General features: G+C 35.9%; 2 protein-coding genes across 3 annotated transcripts; one reads left to right on the top strand and one right to left on the bottom strand.

The window, feature by feature from the left end:
* Window positions 1-8,376: 8,376 nt before the first annotated feature.
* Window positions 8,377-11,696, top strand: LOC127120082 (bifunctional nuclease 2). Of its 2 annotated transcripts, XM_051050459.1 has the most exons (10): window positions 8,377-8,898; window positions 9,173-9,373; window positions 9,510-9,562; window positions 9,654-9,710; window positions 10,369-10,434; window positions 10,528-10,599; window positions 10,765-10,874; window positions 10,982-11,073; window positions 11,217-11,273; window positions 11,400-11,696. In XM_051050459.1, exons 1-9 carry the CDS (start codon window positions 8,628-8,630, stop codon window positions 11,267-11,269), a joined length of 975 nt encoding a protein of 324 aa, XP_050906416.1. In that variant the 5' UTR covers window positions 8,377-8,627; the 3' UTR covers window positions 11,270-11,273; window positions 11,400-11,696. The 2 variants fall into 2 exon arrangements, with proteins under 2 accessions (XP_050906416.1, XP_050906417.1); XM_051050460.1 differs by lacking the exon at window positions 10,982-11,073.
* Window positions 11,688-12,137, bottom strand: LOC127120083 (small polypeptide DEVIL 17). The gene has a single exon (XM_051050461.1). It carries the CDS (start codon window positions 11,953-11,955, stop codon window positions 11,770-11,772), a length of 186 nt encoding a protein of 61 aa, XP_050906418.1. The 5' UTR covers window positions 11,956-12,137; the 3' UTR covers window positions 11,688-11,769.
* Window positions 12,138-20,605: the final 8,468 nt, after the last annotated feature.

Genomic DNA, 20,605 nt, shown 5'->3' with positions numbered 1-20,605 from the left:
TCTCCACTAGAGACTGAATCACCATCAAAATCTAGATCATAATCAAATTCATCTTCAGAGTCAGACTCGGCTTCAGAGTCAGACTCATCTTCAAAGTCACCTTTAGAATCATTTTATGATTCTGACTCATCCTCAGAACCTTCAGATTCTGAAGTATCTTCAAAAGTTAACTTAGCTGTTAACACCACACTAGAGTTGGACTGAGACTTGTTCGAATCCCACACTTCTGATTCCTTCACAATGACATCTCCATTGAATTCAACCTTGTTAGTGACATGAAAATATAACTTATAAGCACATGTACTGCGGTACCCTACAAGCAACATAACTTTGCTTCTGTCATCCTACTTCCTTCTCTTAGCATATGGAACATGTTTGTAACAAACAGAACGAAATACCTTAAGATTGCTCACACTTTGCTTATCTCCAGTCCACTTATCTAAAGGAAAGATTTCCTTCAACTTTTTGGTTGGACACTTGTTGAGCACATATGCTGCAGTGACAACAACTTCTCCCCACAATATGTGAGGGAGCTTCTTCTCCTTTAGCATGCTCATTGTCATATCAAGCAAAGTTCGATTTCTTCTTTAAGCAAGACCGTTGTGTTAAGGAGTGTACGAAACAATCACCTCATGCTCAAATCCATTATCCTCACATAACTTTATGAACTCTGTAGAGTTATACTCACCTTCACCATCAGTTTTGAGAACTTTCAGCTTCCGACCACTCTAATTCTCAACCTTGATTCTAAATTTATTTAATTAAGCAAACACCTCGTGTTTGAACTTATAAGGGATACCCACTTCATCCTTGGGAACTCATAAACAAATGACACAAAGTATTTATTCCCTCTAAGTGAAGGTACTGAAAATGGTCAACACACATCAGAATGCACCACACCCAGAGCATGTTTTGCTATTGGAGGCATTTCAGATTCAAATGGCAATCTTGGTTGCTTCCCTCTCATGCACACACTACATGACTTCTCTGCCTTCTTAATTGCGGGAATCCCATGTACCAACTTATTTGAATTCATATGCCTTAAACTTCTGAAGTTTAGATGACTAAATCTTTTGTGCTACAACTCACTTTCCTTCAAAACACTTATTGCACAAAGACATTCAGAGTCTGTAGTTTTAACATTCATCTTAAATATTCTATTCCTTCCCTGTTCTGACTTCATAATCAACTTCTGATTACAGTCATACAAGTTCAAAAGATTGTCCTTCATGGTACACATACCACACATTCTGAATCAATGCAGTTTTACCACCATTCAGAAATACTCTGACGTTTCATATTCCTTCAGCATTCAAATACTTATTATCAACACATCTGATTTTGGTCCTCTTACCAGAGTCAAACTTAACCAACCATTTCATATTTCCAGTAAGGTGATTTGAACAACCAGTGTCCATGTACCACCAGTCTTCCAAAGACACACTATCAGACTCAGAAGTCATTAATAGTACAAACTCATCATCAGAATCTCTTTTGGCTATGTTTGCTTCTTCTGACTTCCTTTCCTTATTTGACCAACAATCAACAGCGAAATGGCCAAACTTTTTACAACAGTAGCGTTGAACTTTCCTTTTGTCATGCTTTTCCTTCCCCTCCTGAGCATTATTCTGCCTTTCAGAAGTTGAGGTTTCTGACTTCTGAACACCATCAGATTTCTTCCTGGCTTCTGACCAAGACTGGTTTTGATACTTCTTACCAGAAGCTGCTTTCAGAGCCTGTTACTCTACCTCCATTTCAGAGTTTCTCTCAGTCAGACGTAACTCTTGTGCAGCTCTTCAATTCTCATGGTGCTAAGATCCTTAGAATGTTCAATTGCTATAACAATGTAATCAAACCAAAGAATAAGAGATCTAAGTACATTCTTAATGATCCTTTCTTCAGAGAGAAATTTTCTCCAAACGATCTCATCTCATTTGTGATCAGAATCACTCTAGAGATGTAGTCAGATACCTTCTCATTGTTCTTCATGCTAAGATTCTCATACTGCTTACGTAAAAACTGAAGTTTCACCTTCTTCACTGATGCATCACCGTCGTAACACCGTACCAGTGTGTCCCATGCAACCTTTGTTGTCACCGAATAAACGATTTTTTCAAACATATTCACATCCACACACTGATGTATGTAGAACAACGCCTTCTGATCCTTCTTCCTCAGATCATGTTGAGCATTCCTCTGCGCACCCGTTGCAATTTCCAGAAGTGCAACCTGAACGTAACCGTCGTTGACGAGATCAAGAACATCTTGAGCACTAAACAACACACGCATCTGAATCATTCGTCGATTTCAGTTCTTGCCATCGAACACTTGAAGCTTAGTACTCAGATTACTGTATCTATTCATCTTCAACCTTGTGCAATTCACTTATATCTCATCAAACACTAATGTTTCCCAATCCTCAGAATCAAGAAATGTGATTATGTTACGATTTCGATCAAAAATTCAACACGAATTCAAGAAACAAAATCAATCACACAACGCCTTACCGTTCACTTGTGTTTCTCTGTGTTTCCATGTGGATCTGAATCGAAACTCTAGATATCAATTGTTAGTGCACAAGATAAAGATGGGAGAAGAGAGAAAAGAGAGAGAATTGAAATAACAAACTTCAACTACTCTTCAAACGGTTACAATAAATGATTACACACCTCTGTTGACAACTATACTTGTTTATATATATACCAACAATAATGACACGTAGGTAAAATACTAACTTATCCTACCTAAGTTAAACTTAACAAAACTACTACTCTACTATTGAATATGAATTATTTTAAAACTTTGATTACAAATAAAAAAAATATTTTATTTATAAATAAATATTAATGGGTAGGTTGTTAAAAAGCATAAACATTTGATTTGTTTATAAGGATTGGGATTTGATTTGCTTATAAGAATTGGGAATTTGAGTGAGATAAATAAACTTTAACAAAGAATTGCTTCAAACAAAATTTCAACTCGTTTCTTCCAACTGATTCGTACTACTATTTTCAAGTAAAAGTCATTAGTGATTCCACTTAAACTCATGTTTATCTTCAAATCTATTTTGAAAATACATGATTATCTTCATTGACTCATAAGTTTAAATGCATCCAAATTTCAAACAGTAAAACCTAATCAGGAAAGTAATAAAAACAAAGGCCACAAACTTGTTTTTTTTTGTTGTTGTTAATGATGTATTAGATAATTCTAGGTGGAAGCCAATAGGAAAACGAAACATCGACATAATGAGAGTGGAAACACGTTTGTGATTATTATTGCTTGACAGTATCTTTTATTGCTACATTGGTCGTTGGATTTGGACTATTGCCACATACTTTGTCTTCAAAAACTATACCGACATAGACAATAGTTTCTACGTCTTATAGCATTATCTTTTACGAACAACTCACAAATGTATATAATTTGATCTTCAAGTTTATAACTCAGTTTTGTTCCTTGTTCTACTACGGTATTACTATTATACATATATGTTTCAATCTATAAGAAGAAAGTAGTTGTTAAATTCAGATATTTGAATTCCTTACGATTTATTATTATTATGTTAAAAAAAAGCAACAAGTTTGCGTAGAAGTGCCATAAAAGCAAAATCCACAAAACGAATCTTGTTTGCGTCTCGTCATCTCTGTTTTGTAGTCTATTACACCTAATAAATGAAAAATATATATACTTACAAAAATGCAATTGTATATAAAAAATGATAATTAAATCATCTTACGTGGAAATTAGTAGGAAAAATGAAACATCAACATCAAGAAAGTCTAAATATCTTTATGAGTAAATGTGTATTGGCATCATAATTTCTATTATTTGTAATTGGACTTCGTTTTTATTACCTAGTACTTACCGTGAAATTTATTTTAAAATAACCTATTTTTTTAATTAAAATTTTAAAATATATATTTTGTAATATTTATTAAAATAATCACTTTTTAAAAATATATAATCTAGATGTCAGTTGTATTGGTGTATCTAATGAAAATATTATTTATTGGCGTCACATGCATTGGCGCATCCATGATCAAAGTCCAGTAGGAGTGACGCATGCATACGTAGGCGCCACATGCAATGACGCATGCATAGTCTATTCTATGTGTGCGTCAATGCATGTAGCTATTGCTCCAACACTTATCTATAAATACACAACATCACCCTCCCATAATTTTTCACACAATTGTTTACCCTCAACTTCCATTTTCCTTCAATCTCCTTCAATTTTCTTTAAAATGTCTTCATATTCATACTTGTGTCCTTATATTCACAAGAGAAATATCGATTTAATCTTTTCAACGGTGCAGTCTCCAACTTTGGAATGTAGATACGTTCGAACATCTTAACAGGACCTTGAACCGTTGGTTAGATGGATAAATTGCATATGGTGAAAGGATCAGAAGAATTCAATGGCTTTATACGACTTTCAACCAAAATGGAGAAGTTCGTTTCTGGGTCAATATTAAAACTGACAGAGACGTTCACAAGATGATGTATACTTCTCACAAATTATTTTGATGGTTGTAATCACATATTTATGTTGTTTATGTATTGTATTTGTTTGTGATATTATTTTATTTGTTGTAGTTTCTTGTCTTGTTGTTTAATTATTGTATTTGTCCTGCTTATCATATGAAGTGAATGTTGTTTTTAATATAGAGCAAAAGAGTTACAATTAAAAATATCTTGTCGTGCTTGTTCCAACACTGGGACAGTTAGTACGACTATAATCGGGCTGACGACATGAACTATATAATCTAACCATTTTGTTCGCCACATCCATTTCGGTTTGAATACAGGTACTATTTGGGCGACCATTTTTCTTTCTTCGCATTATTTCATTGTGCCAGAGAATGTCCCCTTGATATGCAGACCAGTAATCCTCTTTTGCTACCACCAAAAAGCTAATTTTGCAAACATTGCAAAGGTTTATGACTTTATAAACGTCAGATAGTAAGTTGGAAGGATCTTGTCGAACCTTTGAACATGCTGCTATGACATGGGAGCATGGCATACGAAAGGCTTGGAACTTTCCGCAGTCGCACCACCCCCTATCTAGTTTCACTTGATAATGTCCCATCGACATGCCTTCATTGTGATCCATTGACTCAACAAGACTGTACCAACCTTTAGTGCAATCAAACATCGTGACCCCATGTGTGTTAGGTTTGACAGCTTCCTTTTTAATGAATTTCATTGAAGCATCACTGAACAACTGTCTAGATTGTAACACTGAACTCCATTTGAAACGGTCTGATCTCAAGCAATGCCCCTAGCCTAAAATAGGCTGCTTGCACTAAAGCGGTTAGAGGTAGGTTTTAGATTCCACAAGATTTATTTTCATGTGGCCCCATTGTTGACTGTTGTCGTGTGCCCTAATCCACTTCTCCAATGGAATATTCTTGATCCACCTTACTGCATCTGCGTTTGACAATCTGATGTCTTCGCGGTAGCGTTTGAAAGAAGGTTATGTTAATGCATATCCTGCGTTGACAACCTTCTTCCGTAACATTTTGTCTTTGATCTTCCGTATGAAATTTTGAGCGATATGTCTAATACAGTAGACATGCGTCGAATGAGGATCTTGCCATCCATTATCAATGTTTTTATAGGAACTCACAATTGAAGGGCGACTGTTTGAGATCAAACATAAGTTAGATTGAGGAGTAACGTGTAATCGGAGATTTTTTAGGAAAAAAATCCATCCCCCAATAGTCTCCCCTTCAACTAGTGCAAAGGCGATTGGAAAAATGTTATTGTTGTCATCTTGTGCCACTGCCACCAGTAGCGTTCCTTTATATTTCCCGTACAACCATGTACCATCAATTTGTATAATAGGTTTACAGTAAGTAAAACCTTTGATGCATGGTTGATATTCCCAAAAGAGCCGGTGGAATATGCCATTACCACTAACACAAGTCCCGTCTGGGGTATACGCCAACAACGTTTCCAAATTGACAATAGTCCATGGAGCATAATGCTTAAGTGCCACCAAGTATTTTGGAAGTTCTTTGTATGACTCCTCCCAATGCCAAACACTTTTTAAACTTCCTTAGTCCTAGCTATCCATGCCTTCCTGTATGACGGGGTATAGTTGTATTGTGTAACAATATGTAAAATTATTGTACTCGCCTTTAACGACGGATTGTCGCTAATTATTGACAAAATTTTATCGCATATTAACTGAGAGTTGAGTTTGCGATAGATCTGCATTGGACTCGTGATTAAGCATGTGTGAACTGGACCCATATAACCTATCTCCCAAGAATCACTTCTCTTCTGGTAAGATGCTGACAACCTGAACAAACAGAGATCATTTCGATAATAAATCTTATACCTCGTTGTATTAGTTCGATCAACCTTATAATCGGCTGATAATTTCATGTGATACTTTTTAATGGCCCTGACACAGTCTTCTTTTGTGCGAAATTTGTCTCCTTCTTTCAATGAACCTTGAATTTTCACATAAGGATTGTAAAATATATCTGACGAATGTTCATCTGCACATAAGTTCAAGCTTGTCATGTGTTGAGGTGGACAATATACATGACTAGCTGGTAATGACTCTTGCTGGTGGTCGACAGTTTCATCGTTCACCATTTCATCAACCAATAACTCATCTTCTTCTTCTTCCTCGTCAACAGCATCGACTTCAGCTTGTTCGTCGTCATCAATTTCACAAAACACTTGTGACAGATCAACGAACTGAGATAATTGATTTTGTTGTGTTAATATATAACTCAATATCATTGAACCAAGATTGTTCATGACTGAGAAACATATGGTGAACATCATCATCATCTCGAATATTTAACTGATAAAACTTTACTTGGTTGCCTGCAAAAAACATCGGATTTTTGTAGATGATTTGTCTCCACCGGACTACACTGCAATTTATTTTCTATTCTTTATTTCAAATGTGAAAAAATTGATCGTCTATTTATTGTAAACCGAGTTACTTCTGTGTTACGAAAAGAAAAACCGAATAACTGACACTCAAATATTTCACCATCGGTATGGACATTGATCATGTAATGTGGTGATGAAGACATTTTTGTAAGATGCATTACTACTAAATAACTACTTTTGATTTTAAAAAATTATCCAATTAAATATCCTTCAATCATGTCAAATTCTTATACAATATATCTGGAGGTTGTATCTGGGTCTTGATCATTAAGTTAACCATGACGATCTTGTAGTTTGGACAACAAAAACACCAATCATTTGGTTCACTACTATGGAGATGCACCAGAGTGATCGTGTAAAATTGCATTTCGACATGCAACAACAATTCCAGAACCTCCGACGTGTTTGGAAGATTGGCATCAACAAAGAGTCGATGACCAATAGGATTATTCCGATTGGAGAGACTTCGCAAAAGAGATGTGTCATCATTGGAGGAATCAACGACAACACATCTTAAATGAATCAATCATACATAGTGCTATACCAACTTAACAATATATGGCATGGTTTAGGTCGGTTACAACGTCACAGTTTGTGTTTGAGCCAAAGTATTTGATTGATCCACACCAACGAGCTTCGTCGTCAAATGCCCAACAACAAATCCCCGCCTAAGAACAATATCAACCCATCCAAATCCAATGACCAACCTCACACCATCACCCTACCATATACATCCAACACCCAACTTCACAACCAATTCATGCCACACACCCAAACTCAAAACCAGGAACCAAACCCTAACCACCAACAACCATACAGAGTCACCACATCTGCCTATAACCCAGATGATTCATACGATTCAACCTCATCTCATCATAGCCTCCCCACTTATGAACACCCAAACATCACATCGCCACAACGTCCAACCATTGTTTAACTTTATTACACCACATGAATCATTACTTTGTTTCCAAAACGATTCAATTCCTAAATTCGAGCAACCATACCGTCCACAAATCATCCAACTACGATAACATAGGCACTGAACTCAATTACGGCAGCGCCGTTGGTGGCAACACCCCCAACTATTGGGGAGAAATGATGACAAATTTATCAAATACCGCTAGACCTTCACACGATCCATCAGTGCATCATGTCAGCTCAAAGACCCCAAACACCTCAGGGAAATCGTGGGATACCTCGAAGGCAGACTAACGCACTACGATGTTGAACAGAGGGTCATTTCAATCGGACGGATAATTGATTTTCTTGTCAATTGCTATGTATTTTAACTTTATATCATAATATTAATAATCATTTTTCATTTATATATATATATATATATATATATATATATATATATATATATATATATATATATATATATATATATATATATATATATATATATATATATATATATATATATCATGCACCACGACGCATAGTCTAACCGAGACCGTCGCATATGCATTTTTTAATACTATATATAAAAGAATCAATTGGTCATTCATTTCATGCCAAGAATGATAAAATATTACTATATACTAAACCTTCATAAAAAAAATATTATAAGCATTTTTTTAAAAGAAGAAAAACATTAATCTCTCTTTCTGGCGTTCTCATCATTTACATTTCATATATTAATCAAATCAATCACCAACCTTTCTCAGATCTTCATCTTCTTCTGAGCTTCATTCTACAAAATGATCGGATCTCGTCTCTGCGTCCAACCAATCACCGGCGCCACCTCCCTCACCGCCGATCACACAAATGCCGCCACCTCCCGCTCCCTCCCTCACTCCATCTCCTTCTATTTCTCTCCCATTCACCTCCCTCTCCTCCGTTCTCGTCGTTTCCCTAAACCCAAATCCTTCCTCATTTCTTGTAATTCATCTCTCAGCAGATCCAGTTTCGGCGATCACCACCACCACAACCACGACACCGATTTTCTCGAAGCTTCCCTCCTTCTCTCAGGTCCTCTTTCTTCCTCACTATTCCCCCTCTTTCTTTTTAGGTCATATTACACTGTTCACCATGAATTCATAAATTCATAAATTAACAAATAAATATATACAATGAAGCATTTTTTAGCATATAGTTTCCATTTTAATTTATTTTTGTGAAAGTTTTTGGAAATGATGTTACAGTAGTGTGTGTATTATAGTAACTGTGGTTCTTTTGATCATTTAGGTAACTATCCATCATGTGTATGAATCGCTGAAATTTTAAATTACTTAAACTAGCGCAGAAACAATTACACACTATGGTATGTGGAGACACCGTTTTCAAGATGAGTTACAATTGAAATCACCCAAGTTATCATTTCCACAACATAGTTCAAGAATGGATAATAGTTTGTTCAGACAAGATGTTCTACAGCGTTTTCAGAATCCCACAATTTTTCTCAAGATTTCTTGTGATGGAGACTATGTTCTGCCCATTGCTGTAGGTATGCATATGCTATGATATGACATGTTTCAATTTTCAATGATGTAAATGTGTGTGTTCAATAATTTGAGTTATTCCTTTCTTGGTTGTTATTAGAAGTTTTTTGTTTGGTTAACTTTGATTCTTTGTTGATGCAGGAAAGATTGCTATTGAAAAGCTTATAGATGCTGAAGTTGAACAAGAAAGTGGGGTAATTTTCTTACTTGTATCGCAAGGTTTGTGGACTTGAGATTTTTTGTTTTTTTGTGATCGATTCTTATGAAACAGTGGTGATATTGCAGGATTTTCCGGACCAGTTCGAGTTTGTGAAAAATCTAGTTGAAAGACTAGACCATGAAGTATGGAGCTAAGCATTTTCCATTTTTTATTGATACCAATGGATATTCATTCAATGACCTCATTTTTGTTTTTTTGTGCGTTTGTGTGTATGTGTTCTGTTAATATCCTTTGTTTAGGCAGTAATATTTATGCATATAGCAGCAACAAAAAGTATTTCACTATATTATTATACCATATTCTTGGAACTTTTGATTTTTATGAATTCTTCTCAACAAAGAAATGCTATCTTTATGATGAGAACCTCTTAAAGAAAGCTATAATCTCTCATTTCAATATTCAACACCCATGGCCAAATCATAATTTACGCATCTACTATGTCCTTGAATAAATCAAAACATGTTATATATTAGTACTCAATAATGAATGTCCTTTATTTGGTCTAATTGCACCGTTAATTCCCGTCAAGGAAATTGTGTGAGATCATAGCATCGGTGTCTATTGCATGTTTGCATTTGAGAAGTACCATACTAAAATGAAAGGAAGTATTGGTTTAAAAAAAAAGTACAATTTGAATGAAGATATTTAGATCCACTTGTAAATAATTTCACTTTAGCAGCCTTCCCGTCTTTATTCTTGTTCTGAAGTTTTAAAGCAATAGCATTATATTGGGTTTCAAATAATTAATTAAGATGTCTTTCCCTCATTTTACTCTTTCAGGTGGTAATGGTGAGAATTACAGAGAGAGTAGTCAGTACTTACTTTGCTAGATTGTACCTTAGTCGGGTATTAACAACTTTTAAATTTGAAATGATAAATGCCTTCATGTTATGCTTTTTCATTTATAAAAGTGCTCATCAAAGTTTGTAATTCCTTCAGCCAGGGAAAAGTGATATTATTAGTGTGGATTTACGTCCCTCAGATGCCATTAATGTTGCAAATAGATGCAAGGTATGAATTCTATGTTAACCCTGCTAAAATTTGTTAAGTTTTTAATTTTGAAGGAGGAATCTCTGAAGACTATAACATAAGTCTTCTTATTTAGAAATCCTAGCAATATGGATTTTGCGCCACGAAGTTAGACAAACCCTATGATTTTATATTTGATTTGTGCAGGCTCCAATATATGTAAGTAAAGAAATTGTTTTCACAGATGCTATAAGACTCGGCTATGGAATGGGAAGAGTGCAAAATAAAAAGACTATTTATGATGTACTACTTGACAGGTATTGCATAGTTAGAATGTCTTACTTTGTCATATATCCTATGTGCAAGTTTCCTCCTTTAGATTATTAGTATATCATTTTAGCCCAACTTCATTCATTTGCTACAGTCCCATAGATGGTCCAGATTCGGTAGCTCAAGAACTAAGTATGATGCATAATATGCATTTAGCCATCAAACATGAAAGATTCAAAGACGCAGGTAAAACATCATATGGGGATGGCTGTATTATTTAATATTTTACACATTTCTGAGTATTATGATCATAATTTGTTGCCTTCTGCAAGCTGGAATACCTAAATCTTGGCGGTTTCAAACCTAAGCTTGTTTATTGACTTTTGCAGCTATATGGAGAGACAAGCTTGAAAATATTCGCAAATCATCTCAGGAGCACTAATTAGGTATATCCGAAATTGTTCTAGCCACTTCAATAGTTGCAATTTGACTTCAAAAAAATCAGTAAACAAAATTCCATATCTACTTGATTCCACTGTATAGTTGTCTAATTATGTGTTGAAAATTTTCAGGTGGCGATGAAGGGTAAGTTCTGAAGAGGAACGTAAGATTATCTTTTCCTGATAATTTTTCAAGAGGAATATATTGAAGTATAAGTTACAGAAATGAAGCAAAATTGTGTGTTGTACAGCTGTGAATTAGAGTCCTTAACCTTAGTTTGTATATATAATCAAATGTATTAAGGCCTAAAACCTGTGGAAGATTATTACTTCCACTGATACTTGAGAATTGCAACACAGTTGAGTATGTTTGCAATCTTTGACACGATGATCATTGAATGAAATTATGAAAAGAATATCTGGCTTCTACAGTTACCAACTTCAATAGATCAAAACTAAAATGAAAGAAACAGAAAGAAGATTATTAATGATTACAAGAATCTCAATATTCATGATCATATTTATGCCAACAAATAAGCATCATTATACATCTTCTAACAATATAGAATCTGGACTTCTGCTCCTTTACCATAGCAAAGCATCCATGCCTTTGTGAATCCACAGATCCTCCACCATCACTGAACTCTTTGCGGTGAATTTTTCTACGCGATGATGCGCATTGACCCATTCACTTATATAACAATAATTGAATCAAATAAACAAAGCAGCTTGATATGATAGCTAAGTCTCTTGAATTTTTTTAAGTATATAATTGCTTTGATCTTGAGCTTCTGATGTATCAGCAGTATTCGACGCGTATATATACAGTATATGCGTGTAAATCTACTTGTCATGGTTGTATTTCGTGAAACCGAGTTTTTTTTTTCTTCTTAATTAAGGGTTCCGATGTCGAGGACAAAAATATCCACCGTCACTGTTTATTCTTTCTCTGGATTAAAAATGACACGTTACCATCATTATAAATAAAACATAAAAAAACACGTTTATCATCATTATAAATAAAAATAAGAAAGACACGTTATCATCCTTATAAATAAAAAATAAGAAAAACACGTCATGTAATTATTTTTATTTTGAATAAAAACTTTAATATCTTATTCATTGATATTTTTACTGATACTTTTTTTGGGTGAGAAATAACATATTAATCACATACAGATGCATTGCATATATCATATAGGTAGGTGAGTTAATGCTATTCATATTGTGATGTAGTCCAATTTAATGTTATTCATATTGTGATGTAGTCCAATTTAATGTTATTCATATTGTGATGTAGTCCAATTTAATTTTGTTTACTAAACTGGGTTACTGTTACTTTAGTAAGTCTGATTATTATGATGTAAAACTAAGGTTGTAGTATTTATAAAGTGCAATTAATAAAATCAAAATTTTTAATTCATTGATTTATTTTTTATTTTTAGAATGTACAAATATAACAATATACCATTAAAAAAATTTATTCAGTCCGGACTAATTTATGAAATTAATTAAATCTTACGGAATTAAATACCACTCCCGGTCATATCTTTCTTTCAATCTTAATCCTCCGAACTACAAAACTCTTCGAACTACGAAACTCTGACTTTTTTATTGTATTATGAGGATGCGTAGGCACGAGGATGCGAATCATTTAGCGAATATTTTTTTTTCTCCCATTTCTTTTTCTGGTTCCACGAACTACGAGACTCTGACTTTTTCATTGCACTATGAGAATACGTAGGCATGAGGACCCCAATCCTCCTCGAGTACTATTTTCCTAACCCATTTTCTGTTTTGCAGGTACACGAAGATAGTAACACACATCCAAGCAAAGAGCAATCAAAACGGTTCACATAGAATACCATGAATGTGAAGGGTGCTAATACATTCCCCTTGCATAACCGACTTTCTTACCCGTTTCTCTTTTCCCTTGGGTTTTATCGATATTTTTCCTTCTCTCTTTTGGGATAAATAAAGTTCGGCGGCGACTCTGTTATATCTTCGAGCGTGCGATGCGTTCGGGTATATTCCCGCTAGCTTCATCCATCTTCAATGAGAAATAAATAGGTACTCGTAGTTGTTAATTATGTATCCAAATGGATAGAGGTCATTACATCTCCAACAAATGATGCATAAGTAGTTATCAAAATGTTTAGAAACAAAATTCCCCCCAGATTTGGAGTCTCTAGGTTGGTAATAAGTGATGGAGGATCACATTTCATATCTAAGATATTTGAGAAGTTCATACACAAGTATAGGGTAAGACATCGAGTAGCTACACCTTATCACCCCCTAGACAAGTGGGGAAATAGAGGTTTCTAACAGAGAGATAAAAAAGATTCTAGAAAAGACTATTGTAACCTCTAGAAAGGATTGGTTAGCAAAGCTAAATGAAGCATTGTGGGCATATAGGACGACCTATAAGATGCCTATAGGGACTACACCATTCAAGCTTGTGTATGGAAAGTCATGTCATCTACTGATCGAGCTGGAACATAAAGCCTATTGGGTCGTAAAGACCCTAAACACGGATTACAAAGTCGCCGCTGGAACGGTGATATTAGATATTCATAAAGTAGAAGAACTAAGGTCAAATGCCTATGAAAGTGCTCAGATATATAAAAAGAGAACTAAAAGATGGCACGATAAGGGCATCACTAGGCGAGATTTATCAATAGAAGAGCTAGTACTCCTTTTCAACTCCAGATTAAGGTTATTTCCAGGAATGCTTCGTTCCTGATGGTCGGGACCGTTTGAAGTAGTAAAAGTTATGCAATTTGGAGCATTCAAAATATGGAGTAAGTCAACAAGACCGTTTATAGTAAACGAGAAGAGGCCCAAGCATTATCACAATGATGAAGAAATAGATCACTATGCTAGTTGAAAATTGGATGAGCCACCTGCTAGTTCACCCGAGGGGTGAGCATAAAAGCACGTCGAGTTAACGACGTAGAACAAAGAGGTTGCGTGGGAGGCAACCCACATATTTCTTTTCTTTCTTCCTTATCCAAAATAAATAAACGGAGAAATTTAAACCTTGTTGAACATTTCACTAACTTTATTCATAATTTAATCTTTTCATGACACATACATTCTCCTTAGCACAAATTTATCCACTAACAAATTATTTGAGAATGCAACACGTTGGCAACATCGGAATAGCTTTCAAGGGAGATGCCCAGAGAAGGCGCTATGAAGTCTTATCTCAACGGACCATCTCTCCGACCCGTTATCCAGATTTTCGATGCGTAGCCACATTAGGACTCAGAGATAGTGTCAGATACATGTTTAACCAGATCAGCTAGGATCAATTCTCAGTTGCCAAATATCCAACTTACCAGAACCTCACCCTATAGTTTCTAAGTTCTTTCCATTACAACCCGCATTGAGGACTAGGACAGAATAAAGGCTTACCACCATCCATAACTCAACCATTAGGTATTTCCCAATGGTTTTAGCTCAGACAATCTTTGGAAGGTGTGAAAACATGGAATTAGTTACTAAAGAAGAATTATTCATCATATTCAGTGTTTTCCAGTCTCACCCCATAAATTCGACAGCCTTCTTGCTTGTCAGTTTAGATAAAATTGCTAATTCAAATAGAGGATATATTCTTGTAGGCGAGACAGTCACCCACATAACCTTAACTTTAGGCTTTCGCAACTAAATAACACACTTAGTTTCTATCTGCGGTCACAACTTGATAGATATTGAGCACTGTTTAAATAAAAGTTTAGTGAGGAAAGATGGCCCAAATGAATTCAAGATACTAATTGCTAGTGAGGTTATCCATCATTTTGTCATCTAGAATCCTGAAAGAGCGAGTGTCCATAACCATGAGAACTGGATATGCTGATTAGAAGATCAAGGAGAGATGCCAACACCACCTAAGACTCTTCCCTCTCCTGAATACCACTCAACTCCCCCATCAGATATTTTTTCTTCATATTCTTCATCTTCTTATGCAGGTCCACTAAATGGGCATAATGTTGACTATGAGCTCAACAACCTTCGACGAGAAGTCAGAGTTCTTCGACAATCAATACAAGATCAATCTGATATAGCGACTGAGCAAATGGACCACCTGTTCCAAGAAGTATTTTCTTTACGGAGATATTTGGGTCAACAAGCCAGACATCGTGACACGTGAATCACCCACGATTTTATTATTTCCTCTTTCCCATTTTCACAAAAACATTGAGGTCAATGTTGAGTTTAAGTGTGGGGAGAAAATAGTTTCCCATTTTGTTGAAAGCTTTCAATTTTTCATTAAAGTTTTTTTCCTATTTCTTTACGTTTTTCTTATTAGTTAATCGTGTTTCCATTTCAAATGTCGAGCTATCGACGTTAAACAAAGTGTTGCGTGGGAGCCAACCCACGAAATTTTTATTATTTATTCGATTTAATTTGAATATTTTCTTTATAATTTCTAACTTCGAATTTTGCTATATTTGTTTATTTTCCATTTCAATTCTTTAAGTTTTCCAAAATTCTGCACTACTAATCATGATGTAGGACCAAAAACATTCAAAAAGCGCAAAAAGGTCAACAAAAAACGCTCTAAAAAGTGCATGGCATTCGCCACACACCCTTGGCGTTAGCCACAACCTTCACCTGCGAAAATCCCAAGTCTTAGGTGCATGGCGTTTTCCACACACCTCATGGCGTTCGCCATGTAGTCCAGACGTGCAAAAGTCTGCTTTAAACCCCTTTTTTCCTTTCAAACTCAATGGTCTCAACTTCTAAACACCCTCATTCACTCCTTCACTACACCCACTCAAATTTATTCTCTCTTTTTCCCTAAAACCCCTAAAATCATTCACTCTTCCACTCCTATTTAAACTCAAATCCATCATTCTCACTTCCACCATATTCAAATTACACGAACCTTCCCCACACCAAATTCTACTCTATTTTCAAGTTTTCAACAATGGCACAAGAGGGTAATGATGAGTTCAAGGGCATTATGTTTCAGGAAGGAAGAGATGGCAAAAAATAGTGGAAGAAATACGAAGCTCTTCTGAACCGAAAAATTGTTCCGACCAAGTACGTTGATGATTCTTGCTGACATGTTTTAGGATTGTTTGATAGTGTACACTGGATGCTGGATAAACTAGGGTTGTCACATTTTTTCTCACAAAAAGACCCTACCCATGTTAGGCTCACACTTAAGTTTCTAAGCTCACTTCACTACAATACATGGGTTGGCTCTGCTAGCACAACATGCACCGTTAAGTTTCATATGTTTAATAGGGAATATGAGTTTACCATTGATCAACTTGCTGAAATTTTGCAATTCTCTTATGGAGAGGGTGTTATTTATGAAGCACCGTTAGAAACTGATTAGGTGCATAATGTAGGGGAATTATGGGAACAATTAACGGGTCCTCCTACTGATATATTTAAGGGTAATCTTGCAACTCGCATTCATAACGCAACCATCCGCTATTTCTGCCAAATATTGGCAATCACTATTTTTGGCCGAGAGATTACTAATAAAATTAATGCAAAAGAGTTGTTTTACATTCATGTTGTTTTTGAACCCACACGGTTAATTCGGCACCCTTTATGATATCCCGTATGAAGGCCGTTTGCACTGCTTCAAAGGGCCCTATTTCTGTTGGAGGGTTGATTACCTCCATAGCTTGTGCCTTGGGTCTGCATACTGAACTTGCGTTTCTGGAGCCTTCACCAACCCATTTCCTTGATCTTCCCGCCTGTAGGCACATGCGCCTGATTAGAGCTAGGCTTGATGAGAGATATTTATTGATGGTTCGTAACATTGTGATTGGGGTGTTATTTTTGTTGGTGTAAGCCCTAGAGGCCAATACTTTTGGTACTTGTATCGAATTATTTATTAATAATAACAAGCTTTTTCTTTATTATGTTTGTTTAATAAAGTCCCTAGAATAGCTAGTCCGTTTAATGTATCAAGTGTGACTTAATCATGAGATCCCATTAAACATAAGGATACTATTCTTAAAGTATCCGTAGTCGAGCTTTGTTCTGAAATGGGATAACATTAAAGCATTAAGACTATTATGTATATAGACTGATGATCACATCTCATGGATCATGGATAATGAGTTATCATGTCTTAAACATGGGTATGAATATTAGGAGTAATATTTATATTGGGTTGACCCGCTATGAGAATACTATATAGAATGTTATGCAAAGTGTCATAAGTTATTCTCATGGTGATAGTGATGTATATCACCCTTCGACCTGAAACCACTATGGACCCTAGATGTAGAGTCGAGTGCTTTATTGTTAATCAAACATTGTCCGTAACTGGATGACAATAAAGATAGTTAGTGGGTACTCAACGAAGCATATTGAGGGACATGAGTGACCTAGATGAAATTTTCCCATCCTGCGTAACATGATGAATGTCTAAAGGCCCAATATTAAACTGGACAAGGATGACACAATATATGCCTTGTGTTCAATATAAACATAAGGGCAAAAGGGTAATTATACACATAAGTATTATCACAAAAGAATTTGTCAGATCACATGACATTTTCGTGCCTTGGGTAGCAGTGATGTGTTGCTAGATACTGCTCACTATTTATTATGTTAAATACGTGATTTAATATAATTACCAATGCTGCGAAAACCTACAGGGTCACACATAAAATGACGGATTGATGAGAGATAGAGTAAATAAGGAACATTGTAAGGTACGATGCACTTAAGTGAATTGTAGAATATCGTAAGGTATGGTGCACTTAAGTAGAATACGAAATATGGTAAGGTACCATGCATTTAAGTGATTTTGGTATATCATAAGATATGGGCCACATACACTTAAGTGGGCTTTTAGGCTTACAACCCACACAAGTGATTCTATAAATAGAACCCTTGTGCAAAAGCATTCGATTAGATGAAAATTTTGTTTCTCTCTCTCTCTCTCACACTCAAAACCTTCATTCGTAGCAGTTATCACTGATACTGAAGGAATATGTTCGTGTGGACTGAGTAGAGGCGTTGTCACCATTCAACGTTCGTTATCGCTCCTTAGATCTGCCTCAAAGGTTTCAATCGCCACAAGAGGTAACGATTCTATCATTGATCATGCCCATTCATACGGATCACTAAAGGAGAATTTTTTTAAATTTCATTGTGTTTTGGATCACTATTCTCCTTCAATTTTACCTTACCTGAACCGCACAGATGTGCGAAATAGGGCTAATTGGACTTATAACTTGCATGCTGATGGTGGTGCCGAACCTGAGCCCATGGATATTTCTGAGAATTTCATTGCTGATGGGGCCACAAGTTATGAATTTGATCAGAGAGAGTGACCCTCTCCTGCACATGGGCCCCCACCATACCATTCACCCCGTATTCATGTTTCACCTGCACACACCATACCTTTTGTAGTTGCTTCTTCCGGAGCCACACACGCTTCATATGATGACATACTCAGTGAGATGCCAGAGTGCCATGGATGCTGAGAGAGATATCATAATATATGCCATGCATCAATAACAAACAGAGATGATGCAATATATGCGTCAGATGCAGACATCATCCATAAAGTAGTTTCCACAGGAATATAATTATGTTGTTATCCAGACATCCCTTGGTGATGCTTTCCAGGAGCTCCACCGCCAGGATGATATAGACGCAGAGCGTGACACCATGTCCCAAGTTATGCAGCAGTAACAACTTGACATGATGGCACACATTCAATTGATACGAGAGTAACAACATGATTATGCAGGACAGGTCGAGCATAATATAACAAATATGACCTAGGGGATGATGGGACTACAAACGGAAATGGATGACATGATACAATATATGCATGTTATAGGTATGCCACCTCCCCCTCACCGTGGTTGCGGAGGATATTGACGAGGCCGCACCCGACGTTGATTTCTTCACCAGGTTCTTTCTTCCTTTTCATATTTTTATCAAAATATTGAGGACAATGTTTGGTTTAAGTGGGGGGAGGAACTTTATTGCTTTCTTTATTTTTATTGCTTTTTTGTCAGATTTATTGCTTTTCTAGTTTATTTCATGTTTATTAGGATTTTATCAATTTCTAGTTTAATTATTGTTAGTAAAGTCAATTCATGTGATGTCGAGTAATTTATGCATGGTTTATGTCAGTTGTTAAAATATTCTTAAAAATTGAGCACCAACAAAAAAAATTCTTCATGACACACTTCAAAGTAATATAGATTATTTTAGTGTATTGGCTATGTTTGAGAGACTTGGGAAAGTCCCGAAAAAATCAGTACCGTCCTGACACCTTGAGTCTCCCAATTATGAAAATCAATTTAAATACATGTTATGTCGAATCCTTAAGTCTTGTTCTTAAGTAACCTTTGAGTAGTTTATATTAGCAATCATCATCATCTTAGGCGCACACTACGTAGGGAGACTAATGCAAATAAGTGAATGATCACATGCTAAATGAAAAAAAAAGAATAAAATGGGAATATGCCCATTAAGTTAGGTGACCCTTACCAGGTTATTTAACCTAAATATATTTGAATCTCTAAAAAAATGAATAAAAAAGTAAAATTATTGCTAAAGCAAAAGTGCATGAGTTGAATTAAAAGAAATTATCATAGTCACTAATAGGTTTCTTTACTATGTGTGTGAAAAGATAATGGACTTAATGTGATTGCGCTTGAATGAAAAAGGGTAAAAGATGATGACTGGTCTAGGTTGAGCCATAATAGCATGATTCAGATTGGTTTGCCTAGGAGGGAGATTTTTTACCACGGAATGTGGAATTGTGTCCTTACAGTACCCTTTGTGTTGACCCACTAGTACCTACCGATCCAACGTTAGCCAAACCAATGAACAATCGCGTACGAGTAGAAGTGATGTTGTGTCTATGTTGCACTTACACTGTTTGTATCATGTTGGTTGTTTGCTTGAGGACAAGTAAATATTTAAGTGTAGGAAAGTTTGATAACCACATAATATACCGTATTTTCCGACTCAATTCACTTAGCATTTGATGTTATTTTGTCACTTTTATGTAGTGTTATGCTAGTAGTTTGTCCTTGGTTCAGGTATTTTCCAAGTAGGAGTTGGTACAAGAGAAAACGGACCAAAAATGGCCAAAAACAGAAAAGAAGTATAGAAAATGCACTGGTGGCAACTTTCATGGCGTGCGCCATGACGTGGAACCCATGAGGCTCCACCCACCTTAAAGGAAAGGCAAAATTTTGAAGTCTGAATTACGTGGCATTCTCCACTGGGGCATGGCGTTCACCATGGCCCTAACACCAGCCATGTTCACCATTCTGTGCCCATGGCGTTCGCCATGAGGCCATGGCATCCGCCATGGGCTTCGTGTTCAAAAA

Source organism: Lathyrus oleraceus, chromosome 2, assembly GCF_024323335.1.
Source record: "Lathyrus oleraceus cultivar Zhongwan6 chromosome 2, CAAS_Psat_ZW6_1.0, whole genome shotgun sequence".
NCBI classification, from domain to species: Eukaryota; Viridiplantae; Streptophyta; class Magnoliopsida; order Fabales; family Fabaceae; genus Lathyrus; species Lathyrus oleraceus.
This window is presented reverse-complemented; position numbering and strand designations above follow the sequence as displayed.

Excerpts from the sequence above, each read along its gene's own strand:
- LOC127120082 (XM_051050459.1), top strand. The coding sequence starts at position 8,628 with ATGATCGGATCTCGTCTCTGCGTCCAACCAATCACCGGCGCCACCTCC. Across the intron at positions 9,563-9,653 it reads AAGTTGAACAAGAAAGTGGG|GATTTTCCGGACCAGTTCGA; the intron begins GTAATTTTCTTA and ends GTGATATTGCAG. Across the intron at positions 10,600-10,764 it reads ATGTTGCAAATAGATGCAAG|GCTCCAATATATGTAAGTAA; the intron begins GTATGAATTCTA and ends TGATTTGTGCAG.
- LOC127120083 (XM_051050461.1), bottom strand. The coding sequence starts at position 11,955 with ATGGGTCAATGCGCATCATCGCGTAGAAAAATTCACCGCAAAGAGTTC.